Source organism: Zootoca vivipara, chromosome 7 (assembly GCF_965207765.1).
Source record: "Zootoca vivipara chromosome 7, rZooViv2.hap1.1, whole genome shotgun sequence".
In the NCBI taxonomy this organism is placed as follows: domain Eukaryota; kingdom Metazoa; phylum Chordata; class Lepidosauria; order Squamata; family Lacertidae; genus Zootoca; species Zootoca vivipara.
In genome coordinates this window covers 32516768-32539910 of record NC_142590.1, presented here as the reverse complement: position 1 = coordinate 32539910, position 23143 = coordinate 32516768, and the positions used below count along the sequence as shown (strand labels likewise).

At 40.9% G+C, this 23143-nt stretch overlaps 1 protein-coding gene across 1 annotated transcript; it reads right to left on the bottom strand.

Annotated features, from left to right (window-relative positions):
- Positions 1-1300: 1300 nt before the first annotated feature.
- On the bottom strand, positions 1301-16684 carry ZRANB2 (zinc finger RANBP2-type containing 2). The gene is made up of 10 exons (XM_035122398.3): positions 16398-16684; positions 13128-13180; positions 12931-13039; positions 11587-11669; positions 10236-10312; positions 9595-9738; positions 7117-7289; positions 5450-5530; positions 3885-4046; positions 1301-3416 (listed from the first exon to the last, which is right to left on the bottom strand). Exons 1-10 carry the CDS (start codon positions 16451-16453, stop codon positions 3353-3355), a joined length of 1002 nt encoding a protein of 333 aa, XP_034978289.1. The 5' UTR covers positions 16454-16684; the 3' UTR covers positions 1301-3352.
- Positions 16685-23143: the final 6459 nt, after the last annotated feature.

Sequence of the window (23143 nt, the reverse complement as noted above, 5' to 3'; positions counted from 1 at the left end):
CCACTCTCATACACACACCACAGTATCTATTTACACACCTACATCCACAACAGGTCTGGACACAACTAGTCTCTCACCCACATGATAATAGATCCCCCCTGAAGTGTACAATTTCATAGAATGTTTATGTTATGAGGATGGGGTATGTGTGAGAATAAATTGGTCTGATCAAGCTTGCTGCAATCTAGTAAGTATCTCAGCAATAGGGACTAAGCTTTAAAGGAATACATACTATGGGGTTGGAACTCCTCCCTTTGCTGTGTGAAACATTTTCCCTTCCCCATTCCTCAGAAATCTCATCCCGATATCTAAGTAACAAAATGCATATACTGCTTATTCAAATAAAATACCTAGGAATAAAGCTTTCTGGTTTAGCCCTTTTGTGCTATATAGCAAAACAAAGGAAAAATTATGTGTGAATGAGCAACTGAGCTTGTGTGCAGTTTTAATTTTTCCCTCCCTCTCCCCATAAACTCCAGATCACTTCTACAACACTCTTGATGCAGCTCTGAAAATGAATATCCATCAGAAATGTATTTTGGAAAACATTTTTACAGCCTTAGAGCCTATACCTAGCAACAATCCCCAAATAAGAACAGTGAAGTTATGAAAGCTGGCTACTGATTTCAATGCTGCATTAATTTGTTCTAGATCAGATTTTTTAATACTAGGTTTACTTAATATGTTGTACTTATTTCTTGTATCTTGTGTGTTTAACTGCCCTGGTCTCTGGCTAATGTGACCTGTTCAATTACTCATTAACTATTTTAGCACCCAACCTTTTCTACAATACGATAGTTTTATTTTCAGTTCTTGAGAAGGGTATGCTGGGAATTTGCTTATAGCACAGGGGGGAATTATAGTGATATGGCAGCATGTAAGAAACTACACTTTCCAAAAACCATTAAGTAATTTTTATTTTTGTTTTAAGAAAGCATGCTTTTTCTAAGTCTTAAGACTAGAAGGCAAGCAATTCTAAATGATAACATCATGCAGCATAGGTTAAGAACTCTGCTATTGCTGGTAGTTACTATGATGCAATCTCTTACAGACCTCTTTCAGTTTTGGAGGATGAGCTTTGCTTTCTGTACATAAACTGAAAGTTAGCTAGTTAATCCACAGTACCTCTACAGGAGCCAAGCCAAGGAGTGCAAATAACACTTCTCTCTGATCTTAACCAACTAACTTAATACTCAGAAGACCCATATGAATGCAAAATGGAACTAACTTGCAGAATATTCAATATTTTTGAAATTATTCACAGGTGTTACTTAAAACTCAAGTGTATGCACACTTCATCTTTGATTGACATGCTTTATTTACATATGTCTACAGAATTATATCATCATAGAACAAACCAGTATATCTTAATCCAAGCCAAATGAAACCCATAATTTTCCCAGTCATCTCTAACCTATAATTTGTTGAGTTTAAGAACTTGTTAGGTACAATACTTCAGAATACAAAGCACAAGAATAACTAAATTAACATGTAGCATCTAGCAAATCTGATTTTCACACTTTTAGACAGACTTTCAAGAAGTCAGAGGCACAGTTACAAAGACTATTTATTCTTGTGCAACCTAAGCTATGCTTAGCAAAAAGAAAGAGAAAAGAAAAAGAAAAGATACCTAAGAGAAAGCAATACAGGATTACAGGGCATTTTTTTCCTGCAAAATTTATCCAAAATATTTCTACAGCAAAACCATTTTACTTTGTCTTTGATCAGTCCAAAAAAATTAAGATGTTCATAAAATAAAAATAAAATAAAGACAAGTTCTGCTCCATTTGTTGTTGTATAGTTTGCTTTAAAATGCAGATGATCCAATATACAAGTAAGATATACAGCTTCTTTCCTAGAACCACTAAGCTTCCTTAACATACTTACCTTGGGATCTCACTGAAGACACATTTCTCCCAAGCAAACGAAGCTTTAAGAATGGTCAGTATTTAACAAATATTTGCTAGTAAAACAAATTTAATGAAGCATTTTAAGCCATAAATTTACAGTCATCCAAAAAGATATGAGATGATTTGTGATCTGTTTAACTAAGCATTTATACTTTAAAAGAGTCGCAGTGTTTTCTGGGAGAGTTATAAATATATAGTTTTCTAGTGTAAATTGAATTTTACTGACTTAGAAGAAACTGATTTTGTTATTACATTTCTACACATTTGGAAAATGTTTCACAAAATCTGAGTGTTTTGGATCTTAGTACAGGGCACAACTGGTTTGTATGGGGACTGAGTTCCTGACCCCTGCTTGCATCAGCGGAGTGTGTGTAAGCCCATTATGTCCCTGCCCCACATCCTTTTCTGGCCACTTCCTGGTCGCAGCGATGTACACCTACACATTTGTACTTTGAATGTGCGCAAAAAGGCCGTTGTCTGTATTTAATTGTATTTTAGTATACACTAGCGGCTCAATTTTTAGCATGAACCAAAGATTCCATGCATGAGATTGAGGGTGGAGGGGGAGATTGCACACCAGTGTCCAGTTCTGGTACTAACTGGACCAGTTCTGGTCCAGTTCAGGAACAGCTTTTGGGGGAAGGGGCACAGAGAGAGATGCCTGAAAAGCTCCAGTAGGAAGGAAAATTACACATTCCTTTAGATGCTGTGCATATATTTTGTGCTGCAGCAAAAACAGAGCTATTGATTAGCCAGGCTGTGGCTGCCCAAAACTTAGGAAGTTGCATGCCACCATAAAGTACTCACAGATGCAGCATCAGGAAAAAACCTGTAACCAAGTTCTGCTTCTGGATGACTATCCAAGAACAACACAAGGTAGCTTACATGTCTACTGAAAGAATAATTCTTTTCTAGTTTGATTTATTTTCACTTAGAAAGCCAACACTTGTTTATCTCTCTGAAGTATCTCTTGCTTTGCATCTGAAGATATACTACAGTAGCTTTTGTGATCCTTGCAGGAATGGTTGGTGGTGGGGAAGGAGTGGCCTGGACCGGTTTAGAAACCAGAGTGCATATGAACATACCCTTGGTAGTTTTGTGACTAGCAAACATGAAGGCTAAATGACAAATCAGGATGGCAGCATAACATAAAAAGTTCTTCAACAAAATTAGTGTCTTAGAACTGGGAAGTAACAAACCAGTCAAATCAAGAAGGGGCAGGCACTTAGAAAAAAAAGTCATGCTACTCACCTTTCTGGAGGCAATTTATGGCTTAAAATATTTCATTACATTTTGTTTCATGAATTAAAATAGCTGCAGTTTTCCATTAAACATGCATCTCTACTAGCAGGATTTAGCACTTCTGACCAAGTAAGACACCAACTTCTTAAAAATGTCTCATGCAGTGGACTAATTTTCGTGTGTGTTTGAGTTTTAATATATTATTTCTTTTTAGAACTTGTACGGGATCCAGAATGAGAAGATCCAGATGATGACCGTCGGTGTCTGCAAGATAAAAGATGGAAGAAAGCATGCAAACAATTAAGTTTGAATTGCAGTGATTTTCATTGGGGAGGGGGAATTGGGAGGGAGAAAGAAAATGGGGAATATATGAACTGGGAATGCAATTATTTGGACTTCATCTCTGTATCATAACTGCATTCCACAGTTCGCATCAATATAGAACTTTTAGGTAATAATATCTTCATTTGTAATCTTCTAGAAAAAAACTAAGTGCTTCAGGACTTTAAAAACATTTTTTCTGATTTATTTGTGAGAAGTAGATATATGTAAAATTTTAACTAAAAAAGTTTGACTATCTTTTAAAAGAAATTGCATCAGCTGGGATAAATGGAATCTACAAAAATGAAAACAGCTATCTTCAAACACACAATACTCAAACATACTGTTCATTTTCTAGCCCTTCCACAGTTAACATTTAAAGAACCGTTCTTATTCTACAGAAACCCAAACCTTTCAGGTGACAGTGATTTCGTTCGCCTTTTTTTGCGATCACCAGATGAAGATCTAGATCGGCTTCTCTTTCTGCTTCTCTCAGGAGAAGATGATGAGCGAGAGCTTGAGTAAGATCTTTTTCTTGGGGTTGAAGAACCCCTGACGGATCTGGAGCTGGATCTTTATTAAGAAATAAATCAGACTTAATCCTAGCATAAATAACAAGGTTGCAACAATCTACTACATATATATCCAACCTAGAACACACGCTGCAAATGTAAAATGAAATTATACCAGGACATAAATACTTACTGCTGTGCCAATAAGAATTCTCCCTTAAGAGCTTCTCAATATGAGATTGTGGGCAAATTACTCACAGACTGACCAGAACTGATCATATAATGATCAAGACCAATGCAGAAGCAATTATTCAGCTTTATGCAATTGTTGCTTCTCAGCAACAGCAAACAATTTAAGTCTAAAGTGAGAGATGAACATATTCACAGAAAGAGGCTGAGGCATTAGTTTAGACATGTTACATACTGTATGCATTTTACAGACCTTTGAAAATAAGTATAGTCATTAGGAAGACTGTACGGACACAAAAATCTTATACACATACAGAAGTCGCATTGCGTAGGCACATGTGACTGCACACTGCATTGGCTCTCACGCATTGTATTTCATTTACTTTATAATCCGTAGCTTCACAGAAAATATAACAAGGTAGTATAAAACATAAAGCACAGTACTCCACGGCAAAAATATCATTAAGGATTGGTAGAAGGCTGTTACAAGGGTCGGAAAGACAGCAGGGATGACTCCTGATGGACTTTTATTTGGAGGGAACTCCACAGGATACACTGCCTATCACATTCAAGGTTCAGTTCCTGGTAAAGGTCAATTGAACCTCGGGGGCGTGGGGAACCACCAAAAGTGCCCCATCAGACTATTTCAGTGATCAAGGTGGAGCAGAAGGAATTAAGTGGTCTTTAAGGTACTTTGAACTCAAGTTTTGAATTAACACAAAAACCTTAAACCTGTCTTGTAGTAAATAGCCAACCGGTGCAGCTCTCACAGTAAAAAACTAACATTTGCTCCTGTGGACAATTTGGCTGCTACATTATAGCATAAGCCAATGCTATTCCTGTGTCATAGGGTACAACCCTTTAGCTTTCCCCCTAGTGCATATGGACACACACAAAATATCAGGGCAGTCTGAGGGAGACCGGTGCACATATTCAATATTCCCAACTGGATTTCCCACTCTGCTTTGGGCAAGTTTTGTGAGGTTCAGAACTACATAGACCTCTCTCCCTTTGGTCTGTCTATGAAAGAGAGAAATTGGGCTCTCTGTTGATTGAGATTTATCAGAAAAGAGGACGGGTACGTTTTTAAAGCCTTTTACATCAATGAAGTATATGTATGATACAACAATTTTTATAACAAGTTCATTACTATTGTTATTGCATTGAACAAAAATTATATGTGAGAACAAAATATTCAAAATAAAACAGTAATTTCTGGTGATCTTTTCGCCTGTGTCTCTCTCTGACAAGCAGAGAGGTTGCTACCTCATTCACCTTGATTTCGACCCACGAGATCTAGAACGTTCTCTGGAAGTGGAATGAGATCTTGACCTTGAGCTGGAAGAGCTTCTTGACCTGAAACAACATGAAGGATTTTAATTTTTTGTGAATAAAAATATAAGGATAAAATGGAAATCTACTCTTTCGTGTAATTTGTATTGGAAGTGAAAATAATTTTTATTTCCTTCACAGCATTTAATAAGTGGTTGGTCAGGATCCAAAAAGCTGCTTTGAGCTAACAGAAGCAGAATGTGCTAAGCTGGTTGAACAGATTTTTGCTTTGAATACCTAACTTCCATACAATGTCACAAGCTGGTTTTTAAACATTCTACAGTTTGCCACTTAGTAAAAAGGGGGTGTCATTAAAGAAACACAAGCCTAAGGCCCCCGTGGGCTTTCAGGGTTCTTTGGATCCTGTTCAATAAAAGATAAAATATAAAGCTACCTTAAAATGTTAAGAATATCATCAGTTATTAACCTCAGTGTATAAGCTGCATATACAAAAAATTCCAAAAGTTTACTTTGAAACATTAAAAGTTAGTAAGAAATATTTGGCTCAAAATTGAAAACCAGATATTGTAAATAATGTAAAGAAGCCAATTCCAATGTTATATTTGTGTCAAAAAATAAACGCTAGGATGCTCTGAAGGCAAGAGTTAAAGATTTATTCTAATAGACCAGTGAACATTCTACAATTATTTTTCAAACAACTGTTTTCAGGAAGGGGCAGTTCAAGAAGCCTGCCATGTATGTAAAAGCCAAACATGGAGTCACAGTGGATTCCACAATTCCCAAGAATTTTTCCCGTAGCACTGTTCTATATTAATGAAGAGGTTTTTCTCAAAATTTCAATTCCACTTGGGAAATATTTTTTATTGCCTGCCAGGAGTTTATTCTCAAATAACATAACCACTAGGAAACACATTTGACATTAAAATTGTATTTGTGGCTTAACTAGCACCCAAAAGTCATATTGAGTGTCAATAACATCAAAAATTATTTACCAAACTACATTTATCCAAAGTTTCAACCAGCAAACTGACAAATTAAATATCTTTATTTATTCAATGTTCTGCAATAATTATGTAGAATCATCTTATCTCAATAGTATTATTCTATATACAGGACAGTGGCTACATAAGGTGATCTCTAATACAGAGAATACAGAATACTGGGGGGAAATAACCATTGTTAACTGGATTATCAAGGCTGTAAGTCACCAAAGAATGGTTGTATTTGCCAGGGTCCATACAGCATTTCCTGCAACTGACACACCATGAAAATGGAGAATATAAGAGTACTTCTGATGAAGCAAAAAACTGGTATCAAATATTCGGTGCCATCACAAACCTAACCAGCAAGAGTGATAGAGAAACCCTGTTTGTTTAGAGATATAAAATTAAAATTATCTTGGTCAATAAGAAAATGTTCACTTACACTGTCTATCACACTAACATGTACCCTAACATTTATAGTGAGCAACTGCATTTTTTTCAGTTTAAGCACAGACTACCTGTGCAGGCTAGATATGTAAGATTTATTAGCTTAACTCAAACCGTGAAAAATAAAAAGTAAAAAAATCAATCACAAAAGAGATGTAAATAAAGAAAGTTAGATACTGACATTTTGTCTGGCGTTACCCTTGACCTGTACCCGTTTACCTGGACCTAGACCTTGAGCTTGAGTGGGAGGATGAGCGAGATGAAGATCGTGAATGAGAAGATCGAGACTTGGAACGGCTGCTCCTAGTTGTAGATTTCTTCTTGGTGGAATCTTCTTCCTCGCTAGCATCAAGATTATATTTTGAGAGATCCGCATCTTCTTCATCTTCATCCTGAAAAAAACCCCAAGAAGTTATTTTTGTTAGAAAGAAATCATTCGGAAAAGTATATCATTTATACGGTGTATGTCTTTGTCCTGCCTCAAAAAAATCTAATATGGTGCAGTTAAACAACTTGCTACATAATAAAAAAATTCCTTCAGTAGCACCTTAAAGACCAACTAAGTTTTTATTTCGGTATGAGCTTTCGTGTGCATGCACACTTCTTCAGATATACTGAAACAGAAGTGTGCATGCACATGAAAGCTCATACTAAAATAAAAACTTAGTTGGTCTTTAAGGTGCTACTGAAGGATTTTTTTTTATTTTGTTTCGACTCAGACCAACACAGCTACCTACCTGTAACTAGAACTTGCTACATACTTACCTTCATTTAAAAATAAATCAAATAAACTTTAGCCTCAGTCCAGGGAAACATGGATGGAATCCTTATTTAGCCATGAAGCAGATCAGGCAGGGCTGCCACATGTCCGGGAAAACCTGGAGACACCCAGGAATCGAACTTAGAAAATGGCAACAATGTCCGGCGGTCAGGGTTGTGGCCACTTTTGGGTGACAAGCAGTGTGTGGACACTGCAGCTGCGGAGTTCTGCCTACTTCTCTGCCATGCACACCTGAGGTGTCACCTCTGGGTAACGAGAACAACGGCAGCAGGGCATTCCTACGCTCGTTGTCCAGTGCCCGGGAGACATCAAGACCACCCCTGTCAAGCCACCCCATGAAGGCAACGATGGCCACACCCCGCTGCTGTCACCCATCCCCACCAGTCTTCACGGTCTACCCATGGCGCTGGGGGGAGAACGCACACAATGTCACCTTCAGCCTTCTACCCGCCACGCCTCAGCCACTCTGCAATGGCAGCAGAAGAACAGGGGGCTGCGGTGACGTCTGAGGAGCCACGGGGCACTTGGGTGGAGAAGATGATGATGTGTAAACAGATTCACATATGCTAACTTTGTCTGGATTTTCACTTGTGGAAATATGGCAACTCGAAGACCAGGTGGCCTCTGAAGCCTAACTTACGTCACAGAGGTGTGAAGGTGAAATGGAATAACTGTATGTGTGCTGCTCCTAGTTGATTTGAGGATAAAAAATGTGGTTAAAAAAATGAAACATACATGGCCAAGTTGCAATAAAATTTCTTTTGAGGGAAAAATTAATTTTCTAAGAACAAGCATTTCTCATATATCCATCTGTTGTCAAAACTGGGTATTTCATCTGGCTACTGTGCATGCATGCATACGCATTTGTACATGTGACACATGCATAACCCTAAGGTGCTGTCTTTACTAATTCAATACGAGAGGGTCACATCTAGCACTGCTTCCTTTTCCTGTAGCACACATTATCCTATGCCAATTTGACATCCAGGTTAGTACCTGGTTATGTGAAGAACAGCCACCTCCTGTAGAAACCTGCTTCTTCTAAATTATAGCCAACTTGCCTGAGATGTTGAGAAAGGCAGTCTAAGAAATGGTACGGCTTTGCCACTGCTCACACCAAGAGCAAGTGCAGGTATCATCTGAAAGGTAGTCAACCTTTCATGTAACCATTTTCTTTCATACTTCTGCAGTTGTGAAATGTGGCAGTTGCCATAGCGGACTTGAATAGCATGTGTATGAGTGCAATCTATGTGTTACTGTTACAGCTAATTTACAACTAATGGTTATTGCTTTGCTGACTTCTGTAACCGTTATAGTTGGATACATGTTAATGGCACAGTATGTTGTTTTTTAATGTTTTAAAAACTGTAGGGTCAGGTAGACCTCACACACTGTTCTCATAGATTTATATACTTTACCTTGTGGGGTACTGTTGATCCCAATGAGTTCATTGCAACTACAGTGGTGCCTTGCAAGACGAAAATAATTCGTTCCGCGAGTCGCTTTGTCTTAAGATAATTTCGTCTTGCAAAGCGTGGCCATAGAAAACTTCGACTTGTGAGTCACAAAAAACATTGCAAAACGCTTTTGTCTTGCAAGTTTTTCGCTGCGCAAGGCATTCGTATTGCGAGGTACCACTGTATACCAAAAAGGAACCTTCTCAATAAAGGCAGTACTTTTAAAATTTGCACATGCTGTCGTACTTAACACCTCCCCAATATATTTATTTTTATGGCTGTCTTGGAATATAGCCAATTCCAAAACTGGATTTAGTATTTTCTTCTTTTTTATGGAGGGGCAAGGAAAACCGTGCCTTGTTTGTGGTTAGCTGTGTATGAATTCTGAACAGCAGTCAAATTAACGTTTAGCTGCGTGAATTTAGCCAAGAAGGAAACAAGACAGAAGAATGGTTTTACCTCATCCAACTTATACTTAGACAGATCTCCATCCTCATCCTCATCCTCTTCTCCTTCTCCTTCAGATTCCTTATCTTCAACTTCCTTTAGGATAGATGCAGGACCAACAGGCTTCCCTCTGTATTTTTTCTTTTTGCGACCAAACTGAAAGAGGTTGCATTATATTCATAAGAGAGTGTACTGTTGTTCAATGCATGCACGATCATATATATGCACGATCATATATATGCACATTGCAGCAACCCAGAAGTAGCCAGAAAAGGGGGCGGAGCGGTCTTACCCCCCCCCCCCCAAATACATGCAGGGGCCAGGAACACAAACCCCAAGCAAATCAGGGGTTGCCTGTACAACCCACATCTAGAGAACTACTTTTAAGTACTTGGGTGAAGCTTACTGTTATATATGTAACTTACAACTTATGCACATTTAAGTTGCACTCATTCGGCTTTATGAGCTTGGCAATTTTAAAGAGAAAAATCATGAAGGGAGCATGTTTCTGGGGGGAAAAACTCTGGCAATCCCACCTGCCATTGAACCCATGTGTTTTGATTATGCACAGTTTTGGCTTTATGCGCTATCCTTGTTTGCCTGTACTCAGTCTTGACAATTACATACACATTCACCAGGTACATATGGCCTACCTCATCATATTCCCCATCTGACTCTTCACGTTCTATGTATTCAACATTCTCTCTTTCGTTAAAGCCCCCACCATATCCTGCAAAAAGAAGTTTCAGAAATGTCAAAAAGCAAACTTAGGACACAGAAGACCGTTTTTCTTCTTTATACATTACTTCTTTCTACAGCAGAGAGTAGAGAGGTCACTTAGTCTCAGCAACAATTCTTCAAAGCTTGTCTAATACCACTCAGTGTTAAGTTGCGCTCAGTGTAATTGCTGCTGCTGCCTCTACCAGTAAGTACATGTCACTTCTAGTCAATTGGATCAGAGAGTTGCGTATGCACGTGCTCTACACAGTAGATAGTGATGGTCGCTCCCCATATGCTGAGCACTCCCAAGAACTGAGAAATGCTTGAGCAAAACTGACTAGGTAGTGGAGAGAGGATTTTTCCATGAAGCACAGGACCATGAAGACATCTGCCTTCTTCCTGCACTTGGAACTTGGAGACCCCCTTCCACAGCTGCTTCATCCTCTGTCCATCTCTGTGGCAGTCATTTCAGCCACCCATTTCCTGTGAAGTTAAGAAGAAGCTTCCTCCTCTCTCTGGCACCTCTCAATTTGAGGCAGTATTCAAAGCTCAAGCCATTCATGTTCTGCAGAGTGCTTGCAACTCCCTACTCCACATGGTCTGCAAGAGGCAAGGATACAGTGGTAGCGAGGAGCGGTAACTCTCATACTGAGCACTCCTTAGTGCTGAGAGGTGGCAGAGGAAGGGCATGTGCTAAGCATTGATGGAGCTGGGAAGAGGGGATTGACAAAACACGCAGATCAATGTGGTATTTGCTATGTATGGCAGAGGGACAAATGCCTCTTGTTGTAAGCTAACTTGTTGACAAGTGATAATGTAGCATACAGAACCAAAACCAGCTTAACACATAAAGATCTAGTTATTAGCAACACAAGGGGGCTGAGAACAAGGCCAAGTCTCTTCACCTATGTTCTCTCAACATGTGAAGTAAGATGTCTGGAAATCTCAGTAACTCTTGAAGAAGTTCTGGGATCTATTATTTCACCATTATGGTCTACCGAGAAGTTTTGGTGCCCTTTCAGCAGCTTTTCATTTTCTTTCCAAGTCTAGGTATATTTTTGGCCAGGACACACCCAAAACTTGACTTCAAATTGCCACAACCCCAGAGAAAATGGCTAAAGCAAAAGCAAAATTAAGCAATGTGTGGAATGATTTGGTTCCAAGCCAACAGCTCCCAAAGTTAAACATGGCTTTATCACAAAAGCTGCTCACAGAGGAGGAGGGAACATGGTTGCATGTGCTGTATTTCTAAAAACGTTATTTTAGATACTTTGAAACAATTACCTGTCCTTTCCTCAAGTTTGGCATATTTTGGAGTGTTGCACATATTGCACTCTGATCTCCTGGCCCAATTAACGTTGCCACATCTTTGGGAAGAAAAACACATAGTTGACAGGAACTACATTGGTTCAAAAATTAAGAAATTAAACTAGTCAATACCTTAAATTTTAAAACCCATTTTTAAGACCCACAGGAGTCATTTTATTACTTCCAAGATACTTTAAGCATACAGTATTGAATATAAGTGATATTTAAACAACTTTTAATCAAAATACAGAACTGACAACAATGATCTCCTTTTATAGCAGGTACATTGGTGAAGACTTATTTTGTGTAGTGAAAACAATTCAACAACATACGCAACAAACCTATTCTCCTACTTGGATGACAGCTGAACGAAGTACAGTTAAGAAAAAGCAAGCAAAACCCTGTATTTCGAGTCAGCAGGCAACCAAACTGATTTCTTTTTGTGGGTCAGCAAAATGAAGTTTGGAGAAATACTCTTCTACCACATACAAATTGTAGTGCAATTATGCAGTTCCCATATGATGTCAGTGAAAATAAGGGAAAGGAGAATAGAAACAGATGCCAATCAACTGATGTCACTTAATTCAGACTAAATTACTAATACAAATAAATGCTTAGAAACTCAGAAAGTTGATTTACAATGGGCATCACATGGCTGCGCTTTTATCTCAGGCTATATGAAAAACTTTAGGTCAATTTTATTTTCCAGTATGAATTGCAAAATGTGTGCTTAGGAATGAAGAGGAAATTAAAATATTTAGTGCTGCCAACTAAAGAATTTATAGTTGAATGTTGAATGTTTTAATATTTTTATAATGCATGTGGTTGTAAATAATATGGCAGTAGCACAAGCATAACACTGGAATCCTATGCGCACAATGGGACTTACTTCTGAGTAAACATACATAGGATTGGTTTGCATAAAAAGTAGGAACTACATGTGGATAATAAAGAAAAGAAAGAAAAACAGACAGCTAAAAATAGACAATTGGATATTAAAAGAGAAAAAGCACACATTTAATAGAAACTGGAAATGAACTAGAGCAGGGGTCAGCAAACTTTTTCAGCAGGGGGCCGGTCCACTGTCCCTCAGACCTTGTGGGGGGCCAGACTATATTTTGAAAAAAATATATGAACGAATTCCTATGTCCCAAAAATAACCCAGAGATGCATTTTAAAGAAAATGACACATTCTACTCATGTAAAAACGTGCTGATTCCCGGACCGTCCGCGGGCCAGATTGAGAAGATGATTGGGCTGCATCCGGCCCCCGGGCCTTAGTTTGGGGACCCCTGAACTAGAGCTTTAGGATAAACATACGTTTTACACTGCCAATCATTAGCACTGAATAGACCACGGCTTTTTTCAGCAAGTGTCTTCCCTATCTCAGTTCCCCCAGCTTTCATCATCTTGGCCTCTGTGGTTTTTTCTGAAAGAATGACAAGATTCAGACAATTTATTATAAATTCGAGTTTCTGCAATCAATTTCCCTCTCAAAAAGCATAATTTATAATTACCTCGACCACATCGGTTGCAGCTGGTTCTTCTAGCAAAGTTAACGTTTCCACACCTTCAAAAAAAAAGAAAACAAGAGGGGGAAAAAGAAAACAAGAGCCATTTTTTCTAAGCATAATACTTAACAATAACGTTATAAAGTTATACCGAGTTTAATGGGATTTCTTTCCAGTTAGTATGCTTAGGATTGCAGTCTACATTTTAAAACTAAATTTCTAAGCACAAATATAGAGTCACTCTCAAGATATTCATGTTGCTTGCACCTCATTAACTTTTTGAATATTCTTCTCCCATGCAAAAGGTATGCAACACAGTGTGTTAACAACTCACTGGAAACTTTACAGCTATTGTGTGACTTTATACCTAAACATTTCAGTAGTAACACGATTACTGAAATTGAGTTTGTACTACTCTGGCAAGATACTGGTCATCTTCTAAATAAGCCACTCGGGCAACAGGGCTTTCAGAAGCTTTGTATATATAAAAATGCTTTATAACTGGCATGTTTTAGCTCAGTGATAAGGAACCTGTGGTGCTCTAGGTGTTGCTGGATTCCAGTTGCCATCAGCCCCAGCCTAAACTGCCAAAGATAAAGGATTCTAAGAGCTGTAGACAGTTGCATTAGTCCAGTTGTTCTCAAAACACTAAACTTGTGTGGCAGGAAAGGATGGAAAGTGTGGTGGAAATATTCAAGGACAATCAAAGAAACATTTAAATATTTCAGTGTAGTATTAGTATAGAATGGAACACACACACACACATGCAGACTATGGATAGATATGTTTTCAAAATCACTTTCCCTATTTGTTTTCCAATGTATTTCTCATTAATAAAAAAATTATGTATGGCATGAGCAAATTTATATTATGAAAGTGTGGCCCAGAGAAAAAAAGTTTGAGGACCAATGCTTTAGTCAATGACCTGGTTTGCATAAAACACTGTCCAGATTCAACTCAATAGCCTAATCATGGCTTTTCCCCTGTCAATACAGTAAACCTCATTGTGAAATGCTGATTTGCTGTTGGCTTATGGATCAGGGCTGTTTTAACTAATGCTAGGCATTACAGTTATACCTCGTGTTGCATTAGGTTCATGTTGTGTCTTTTTGGCTTGCAAACGCAGCAAACCCGGAAGTGTATACTTCCGGATTTCGCCGCGCGCATGCAGAAGCGTTCTGCACTCTCTGCGCATGCACAGAAGCGTTCTGCTTACTTCACACATGCGCAGAAGTGCTCTATCGCACTCCGCGTTTGTGCAGAATCGCCACTCTAGTTGCGGACTTTTCGGGGTGTGAATGGCACCCCGGAATGGATTGTGTCCACAACTAGAGGTACCACTATATACCTGAACCCAGAAAAAGCAGCTGAAAGCAAGCAAAAAGAAAAAGGTGGACCTTGTTTTCCAACTGGTGAGGTGATCTGTAGTTTGTTGAACAAGCCATGTTTAAAACAAACCATGGCTCAGCAATGCATAAACACAGCCAATGACTCAATTTTATATGTTTTATACAAAGATCTTTAAGAATTTAAATGTACAAATTATACCTGTAAAATGTATTTTTAAGTTTATACATATACATATATAACAGTGTACTGTATGTTAAATGTTTAGCATTCACTGGCTTTTTAAAATACTATCTGAAACACATACAATGAGTGATAAAAATGTGTAAACAGCTGAACAATATAGTTTCCCACCAATGCCTTTTCAAGTTCTTAGCTTGCTCACTACTACATGGTATTTTAGCTAGTTCCAGCATAAGATCTGAAAATGAAATAATTTGAACTTGTTCCAACAGAGACGGGCACATTTATCTTTCATTTCTGCAGACATGATGATTGTCGTTACCCTGTAACTTTCTACTGCTATGGCAATTTAAGGTTTCATAAAACAATTGTCAAAAAACATCCACATAACTTCCCATGTGTCCCTCGTAGCAAACATAGCTGCTTTGCTTCAAAAGGCAATGCAGCACATTTCGAACAGAAAAGCGTCCACTATGAGGCAGCAACCCCGCACATTGAGCCTAAACCCCACTGAACTCAGCTGAACTTGCTTTGCCAGAATGGTGCAAAAAAAGAGAGATGAGTAAGGAAAAGGGGGCACGTGATAAAAGATGTACAGAATTACACATCGCATGAAGAAAATTTTTAAAGTCTATCTCCCTCTCACAGATCCTCCAAGTGTCCCTATTTTCCAGGGACAGTCCTGGATTTCTGACTTGATCCTGCAATGTCCCGCTTTTCCTTAGGACGTCTCTATTTTCACTGCAGACCCTCCAAGTGTCCCTATTTTCCAGGGACATCCCTGATTTAGAGAAGCTGTCCCAGTTTCTGATTTAATCCCGGAATTTCCTACTTTTCCTTAGGGATGTCCCTATTAGCATTGGAGAAATGCTGAAGAGTATGGAGTTATCTGACTCCCGAGCTGCCTGAAGTCAATCCTAAATAGGGAAGTGTTCTTATTTAAAAAATGTTTAATGTTTCATTATGTTTTTATATATGTTGAAAGCCGCTAGGGCTAGGGCAACCCAGTCAGATGTGTGGGGTATAAATATCAAAAAATGATCGTTATGTAATTGGGGTGTCCCTATTTTCATGGGAGAAATGTTTTATCACTTTATTCTTATGATTATTTTTAATATACTGTTGGGAGGCGCCCAAAATGACTGGGGAAACCCAGTCAGATGGGCGGGGTATAATTAATAATAATAATTAGTATATCATAATCATCATCATCATTAGAAATGTTGGAGCGTGTGCTCTCACTCATTACAACCTTGGCCCTCGCAATGAAGCCGAACGTTAGAAGAAAGGTGGGATACAAACTCAATAAACAAACAAATGAACGGCCGTAAACCCCCCACTCTCGGGTTTTCACCCGTAGGCAGGAATATTCTGCAGGGGGGAACGAAGCAGCTCAGGAGGACGACCGGCGGCAACGGCAACAACAACGGGCAAAGCAAGGACGTGCGTTTCTCCATCCATCCCGCTCCCTGCCGGCGAGAGCGCGCCGCTTGACAAAAGGACCATTCAAGGGGGTAAGGGAAAGCGGGCCCAGCAGAAGCAGCAGCGGGCCTACCTCCCCGTTCCCCGGGAAAGCGGCGTGTGTGTGAGAGAGAAAAGCGCGCTCCCTCCGCCCGCCCGCCCCTTCGCCTCCCCGGCCCCCGCGACACCACTGGGGCAGAGGCCTCACTGCTACCCGGGTCCCGCCCCAGGCCCAAGCCTCTCCCTCGCCCGCCCGGCCTTTTCCCCTTCTCCTCCTCCGCTCACTTTTTGTCCGGGCAGATCCAGTCGCCGTCGCTGACGCGGAAATTCTTGGTCGACATCTCGGAAGGCAGGCTCGGCCCGGTGTCCTTCCTTGCTTCCTCTCCCCTTCCCCTCAGCTCCCCGGAATGACACGAAGCGGAGGGGGGCTGCTGCGCCACTGCCAGCAAATGGGCCTCGGGTGAGGACCCCGGGGGAGGGGTCCTTGCGGGGTGATGGGGTTGCCTCTGGTGCCGCCTGTGCCGCTCTGCCCGCAACTCTCACGCTCTCCCCCCCTCGCCGACCCCCGCGTCAAGACTCCCTGCTCTCGCGGCTTCTCGGAGCGGTGGGACTCGCGCGGCTCGCCGACGCACACGTCACCACTAATTCAAATAAGGATCAGGCGTTGGGGATAGACGGCTGTGCAACTCCCGCGGCGGGAAAGAGGAGACGTTTGCGGAGAGCGGCACCTGGGGGGGGAGGACCGTACAGCGCTGGGAGGGCGAGATACAGGGTCGTGCAAAAAAGGGGTTGATTTGGTGGGCGGCGGAGGAAGGAAGAACCTGCTTTTTTGGGTAGGGAAATAATTATGGTTTGGAGGTTCTGGAAATAAGTTTGCCATACGGGGTTGGAGGAAAGGAAGAGCTGGAATGACGGACAGTTGCTGCCACGTGAGCTTCGATAGCCTAGGTTTTGTTTTCGAAATGAGTCTCGGGTCTCTCCCCTCACTGATTCCCCGCTCAGGATTATCCACCTTTCCCCAAAGTGCACATCCCCTGCATTGGTTATTATGGTGTCCTATATACAGATGGGGGTCTCTTGTTCCATAGGTCGGATAGAATGAAGCTCTTTTGCTTTCCCCCCTTGTTGGTAAAGTAGGCAAGGGAGTGGCTGGGGGAGACACATAATCTCAAAGACTCTCCCCAACTCTAGCGTTTCTGTTGCTGCCCTTAGGAGCTTCTGACGAGTCCAGGTGAAATAGTTCCTTTCCGCTGCCAGAAGACATTTGTTACATGTGACTAATAGGACCTACGACAAAATGTTGCAGTGCAGAATACTCCTGTTCCCTCTTACATCCGTGCCCTTCTACACGATGCTGCACTGCAGATATGGGGATAACTTTGGTCCTCCAGATGCTAAATGACAACTGCCACCATCCCTGGCCATTAAGCCATGCTTGCTGGGATTCATGGTCCCCCACCCTGCTGCATTGCAGCCCTTCTTCCAGCTTGGTTTTCTATTCTTTACATCCCACAACAACCACTCTATACTCCACAATAGCAATCCAGTATTTTATGTATGTCTTCAAATCTTGAAGTTCACTCAGGTCTCTTGCTATCCCAGGCTTCCTTACTATTGCATACTACTAGACTTAGTCTATCCACCAACTCTATCATTGCGTCTAGAATCACATTGCTGTAGCAATAATTGAACAGCTTAGTATGCATTCAGTTAATCCTGTTAGGGTAGGTGCATATCATGTATAAACAAGCATCTACATAGCACGAGACAACATTTCCTTGCATTTGATCATGTATCCTGAAAAATATCCTTTTGTCTTTGGCACACTGACTTCCACTTCCTGTTTATTGTCACCGTTGGTTCATTGATTTGCTTATAACATGTTTTCGGTGTGCCAAGAGATCATTGAGTTATAGATTGCACTGATAAAGTGGCAGATCTTTTCTGAAACTTGGTCCTGGAAGGAAGGCGTAAAATATCACTGGTGGCAAATCACCTTTAAATGAACCTCTAGACAAGAACAATAACTTAGGCAGCTCCTGGAATAACTCAGAGTATATTGCTGCCACTGCCACAGAACAAACACCAGGGAGTGTGGTCTTTCTCCTTATAGGGCATTACATATTCTTCACACTCACCCACCCATGTTCCCTTGGCATCCATGCCAAGGCAGCATGCCAGGACAGACAGAGGCTTGCATGCCAGAAGGAAACAGCCTGTTAAGGGATGTTTATTTCGCCTTCGGTATCTGCACTCAGTCTTTTTGAGCTCGGGGGCTTGAATCTGAGAGGTCTGTTAGGACAGGTGCATCCAGACCTTTTATTTTTCGTAACAGTGCATAGGCTGCAGGCACACCATGGCGGAAAGGAAAGGAACAGCACTACGGGGTTTGTTCCACATAAGCATGCTGCTGTCCTGTGTGCGGTCTCTTGCCCCATGGCAGGGACGGGGAACCTGGGGCCCTCCAGAGGCCATTGGACTCCAGTTCCCATCATCCTCAGTCAGCATGGCCAATAGTTGGGGGTTGTAGGAGTTGTAGTCCAATAACACCTGGAGGGCCACACCCCTACTGTATGTTTTTCATTTTTTTTAAGCACACCATAGGCTTGCTTCAGAAACAGCTTTTCACAAATGCTAATTAACAAAGGGTATGACTTAACATCCTCTATCCAGTTTCCTGAAAACCTGGCAAAAGTTACCCATAACAGGTCACAGAACTGGAGCTATAATTCTCAGAAAAAGTAGTCAAAGGTAATACATCAAAGTTGTATTACCAGTGCTTTACTCCTGGTCCCACAGCTATGCGGAATCAGTGCAATTAATACCTAGAATATTCAATAACACTGTAATTATTTTAGAAGTGGGAAGAGTACTTAAAATAAGGCACGGAATGTGCACAATTCTCAGAAAGTGTGCAATTGCTCCCAGAGCTTGACCCTGACCCTGCAGACTGCACTGACAATCCCATAAGTCACATGATTGTTTTGTCCAGCCTATGACTGGGAGACTTCTGAGAGCAAATTGCACAGTACTGTACTTAATCCTACACACAACTAAGAGAGTATGTTGGCCAAAGCGTATGAGCAAGACTCACATTATCATGCCATGTATTGTTCCTGCTGATACAGTAGGTGGCACTTTAGCAGCACACAATTTTAATACCCAGTGGCGACAGAATATTAACTTGTAGGGTTATCTTTTATTAAAGGTGTAAAAATAAATGTTTTAAAATATAATTGTCAGGTCTATCTGGCAAAATGTAAAATCCATTGTCTTTAGGCATGAGTCATGCTGGGGCTTGAAAGGCAAAATTAGCCATAATTATGGCATTTTAGAACGCAAGTGCGATAAAATGAATCGGAAGACTGTGCTGTCTCTCTGCGTACTTTCCTCTTGATAACATATAACCATTGATTTGACTACTGCAAAGCAAAGGCGTTAAAAGGTATCTTCAAAATATAGTGGTCAAAGGAATGAGAAATAACAAGTCCCCTAACAGAGTAATAATTGCATTTGTACTGTCATCTCATATTTACTTTTACAATAAGTAAAATATTTACTCTTCAGAATCGGACCAAAATGTATCATGTATTTCCAGCTCTAAAAAGACTTAAAGCAGCGTTCTAAGTTTCCTGCATAAGTGCAAGTGTTTAAACATTTTTTACATGGTTTTTTGTTGTTGTCAGGACTGTGGTGCAAAAGCACATACCAATGAGATGTGGAGTGTTTCCTCAGAATGACTTTGATTTCATGAAATCTCTTTCAGATTGTGCCAAGCACTGAACCCAATATCTGCACAGTCTTTATCTGTGCTTCTTTTTACAAAATGAGCTGTGTGATCTGCACCTCAAAGGGCTCTTCAATGTGGTCGAGCATCCTAGAATAAGAACTCAAATAAAGGGTGACTTGCATCTGTGAAACTGGCCCCATATGCAGAATCCATATGCAGCAGCTTTTGTTGCACAATCATAGAATTGTAGAGTTCGATGGGACCACAAGGCTCATCTATTCCAACTCACTGCAATGCAGGAATCTCTTGCCCAACGTGGGGCTCGAACCCACCACCCTGAGATGAAGAATCTCATGCATGTTATATATCACTTAACCCGAAAACCACTTGAATGAATGATCACATGTTCAGTCAGAAGCAACTGAATTCTATGCTATATCAAATAATGTAGAGGCATGTATGAATCAGTCCTGTATTTATCCTTTGAGAGTCAAGTCCTCCTGACAAGATATAAAAATATTAATATCAAAAAAGTCCTCCTTACAAGATGAGAGGCTCCTGTTTCACCCTGGGATAAGTAACAGGGAAAGCCAGGGATGGGGAAACCTGTAGCCCTCAGATGTTGTCTGACTGTTTTGGGTGATGGGAAGATGATAGTCCAATAATAATATCTGGAGAGCAAATAATTGGGTAAACAAAGCCAGAAATGCTATCTCTGGTGAATGCAATTTAGTATGCAGATACAGTATCCTACGACCGAGCCAATTAAGTCAGTAAGGGAATGTGTTGTAAGACCCTGAAATTCCTGGTTTATTTGTCTAGTGGTTATTATTTCAGAATAATGACCACTCAATTTTAATTGTATAAGTAAGGCCTAACATCTTGTAACAAATGTGTTACTCAGATAGCACACTATGGGCCAGCTGGCTTCTCTGGAATGAGTAATGGTCCCGTCTGCAAGATTATTTATTTATCAATTTGCAGGATTTATAACTGGGTTCTCGGGACAACTGACAACATTTTAAAATTCAAAAGAATACTGAAGTACAACAACAAGTCCCAGAGAATAAAAACAGCTTAAAGCTAAAATGTACTAAAAGGTCCTAGAAACAGAAAAGAGGTTTTCCCTACTGCTAAAAAGACCATAAGGTAAGTGCCAGTTGAGCTTCTCTGGGGAGGGAATTCCACTGTATTGATGCCAGCATCGAAAAGGCCTCTTCCAGCCCTCTTATGAGGGTAAGTCATAGACTGGGGTAAGTAGTCATAGACCGACAGCCCCGTTATCTAACTGTTGTCTCCTGGCTAGTTAAAGAATCGGTGCACTTTTGACAGGCTTCCCCCAACCACATTGGGTGTCTTAAAACATATATAAAAACATAATAAAACATTAAACATTATTTTTTTTAAAGAAATCCTTCCCTATACAGGGCTGCCTTCAGATGGCTCAGGGGTTTGGATAATTCCACACCTTGCAACATTTATCTGATGAAAATAGGGATGTCCTAAGTAAAAGTGGGACATTCTGGGATCAAATCAGAAACCGAGACAGCTTCTGTAAATCCAGGACTGCCCCTGGAAAATAGGGTCTGTGGATATAGGGCCCATACTGCCCCTTTCTCAAGAACACGTGAGTGCATAGCCATCAGGAACATGGTCAGCAAAAATCAGGTCCTCCCTAACCAGAGGGCACGTGTTGTGGTGTGACCTGGCAACCAGACCCTGTGTTGTGGGTGGGGACGTTTGGATGGCCACAACACCCTATTGGAGGCACCTCTATGCTGGGTGCAATCTGACCAATGGGAAGCCAGCTAAAGTCCATCGAGGGACCTCGAAGCCCATGCACGTGTCCCTGAGCTTCCTCTTTTGGGCTTGTACACTGGAACACCTGCCCACCTCTCCCTATATTTAGGGCTTGCACGCATGACCTTGCTATGCTGTCGTCTGTGGTTGGGATGGGCACGGCAAGAATTTTCCCCATGGCTGATTGGCTGGTGACATTTGGGTTTCGCCTGCCACATAGCAAATCATCACAACTTGTAAGGCTGTGGATAGGCTCTGGTTCAGGTGATAGGGGTGGCAGAGCGGTCTAGCCAACCCTATGCGTTGGGTATTCCGTTAAAGGAATTCTGGGACTCTTGGTTGGTCTTCCCTGAGAGGGGTTGTGCCCGGAGCCAGTGTCCAGGGCGGCATCTGGCTGGTGGACTGGTTGAACACTGCCTTCCACTAAGCCAGGTGTTTACCCAAGGCTGACCTACGGCGTGCCCTGGGTCAGCGCTGCCTGCAAGGGTGCAGGGAGCTAGTCGAACCAGAGCCTATGCAACCACTTACTTGATTGTAATCAATAAAGTTGTGGCCTAAATTTTGCCAGAAACCAAACCAAAATTTTAAATATTCTCTGAATTTATTTGGGGGTGGTTAAAAGGTCTACACACGCAATTATGTTTTTGCATGTGACCAGCATGCACAGCCCCCCCCCCCCCATGTTGCACCTCACTTGCAGAAAGTTCAGCCTATGGCTGCTGCCTATCCACTCCTGTTTTCTTGCCTGATGCGGCTAACTTGACTACCCTCCCCCCGTGCTTTTGGTTGATTTCACTTTATTAAACATTACCTGTTGTCTTTATTTTTGCACATGTCTAATATGGAATAATTAAGGCATTCTCAGATCAGCTGCCAGGAGCCCTTCTATGAAATGCACATTTTTTAAAATACAAAAGCAGGGTTGTTGTTTTTTAAGGCGATGGCTTTTGCTTTGTGCATATCTGATCACCCCTGGGAATAGCTCCTACTTTCCTATTTGTCCCAGAGGAAAATTTGTGTGAAAACAGCCTCATTCAGTGCCATCTTAATCTTACTCTTTGGGAGGAAAGAAAACAAGGACCAACATTCTCTGAAATTATTTAATGAGATAGCAGTGGCACAACCATGCAAACTATAATCCGCAGTGTTTTGATACAATAATGGTTTTGCTGGGTTTTTTTTAATGCAAATATGGGGAACTTGTGGCTTTCCAAAAGTTGTTGGACTTCAACTACTACCAGCCCTTCTAGGGAACATAATGGAACATTTGTATTTTAAAATAATTTTCACCACAAGCTTTTGTCTTCATGTCTTACATGTGGGCTTCCGATAGGCATCTGGTTAGCCACTCTAATGGGCTAGATGAGTCTGGTTTGATCCAGCAGGTCTTTTCTTAGGTTTGTGGGTGACTGCAGGATTTTTTCTGAAGTGGGGGAATTGATTAGAACAGGGCAGAGCTGGTAGATCAGGTGACTAGGCACCTGATAACTGCTGGGGCCCA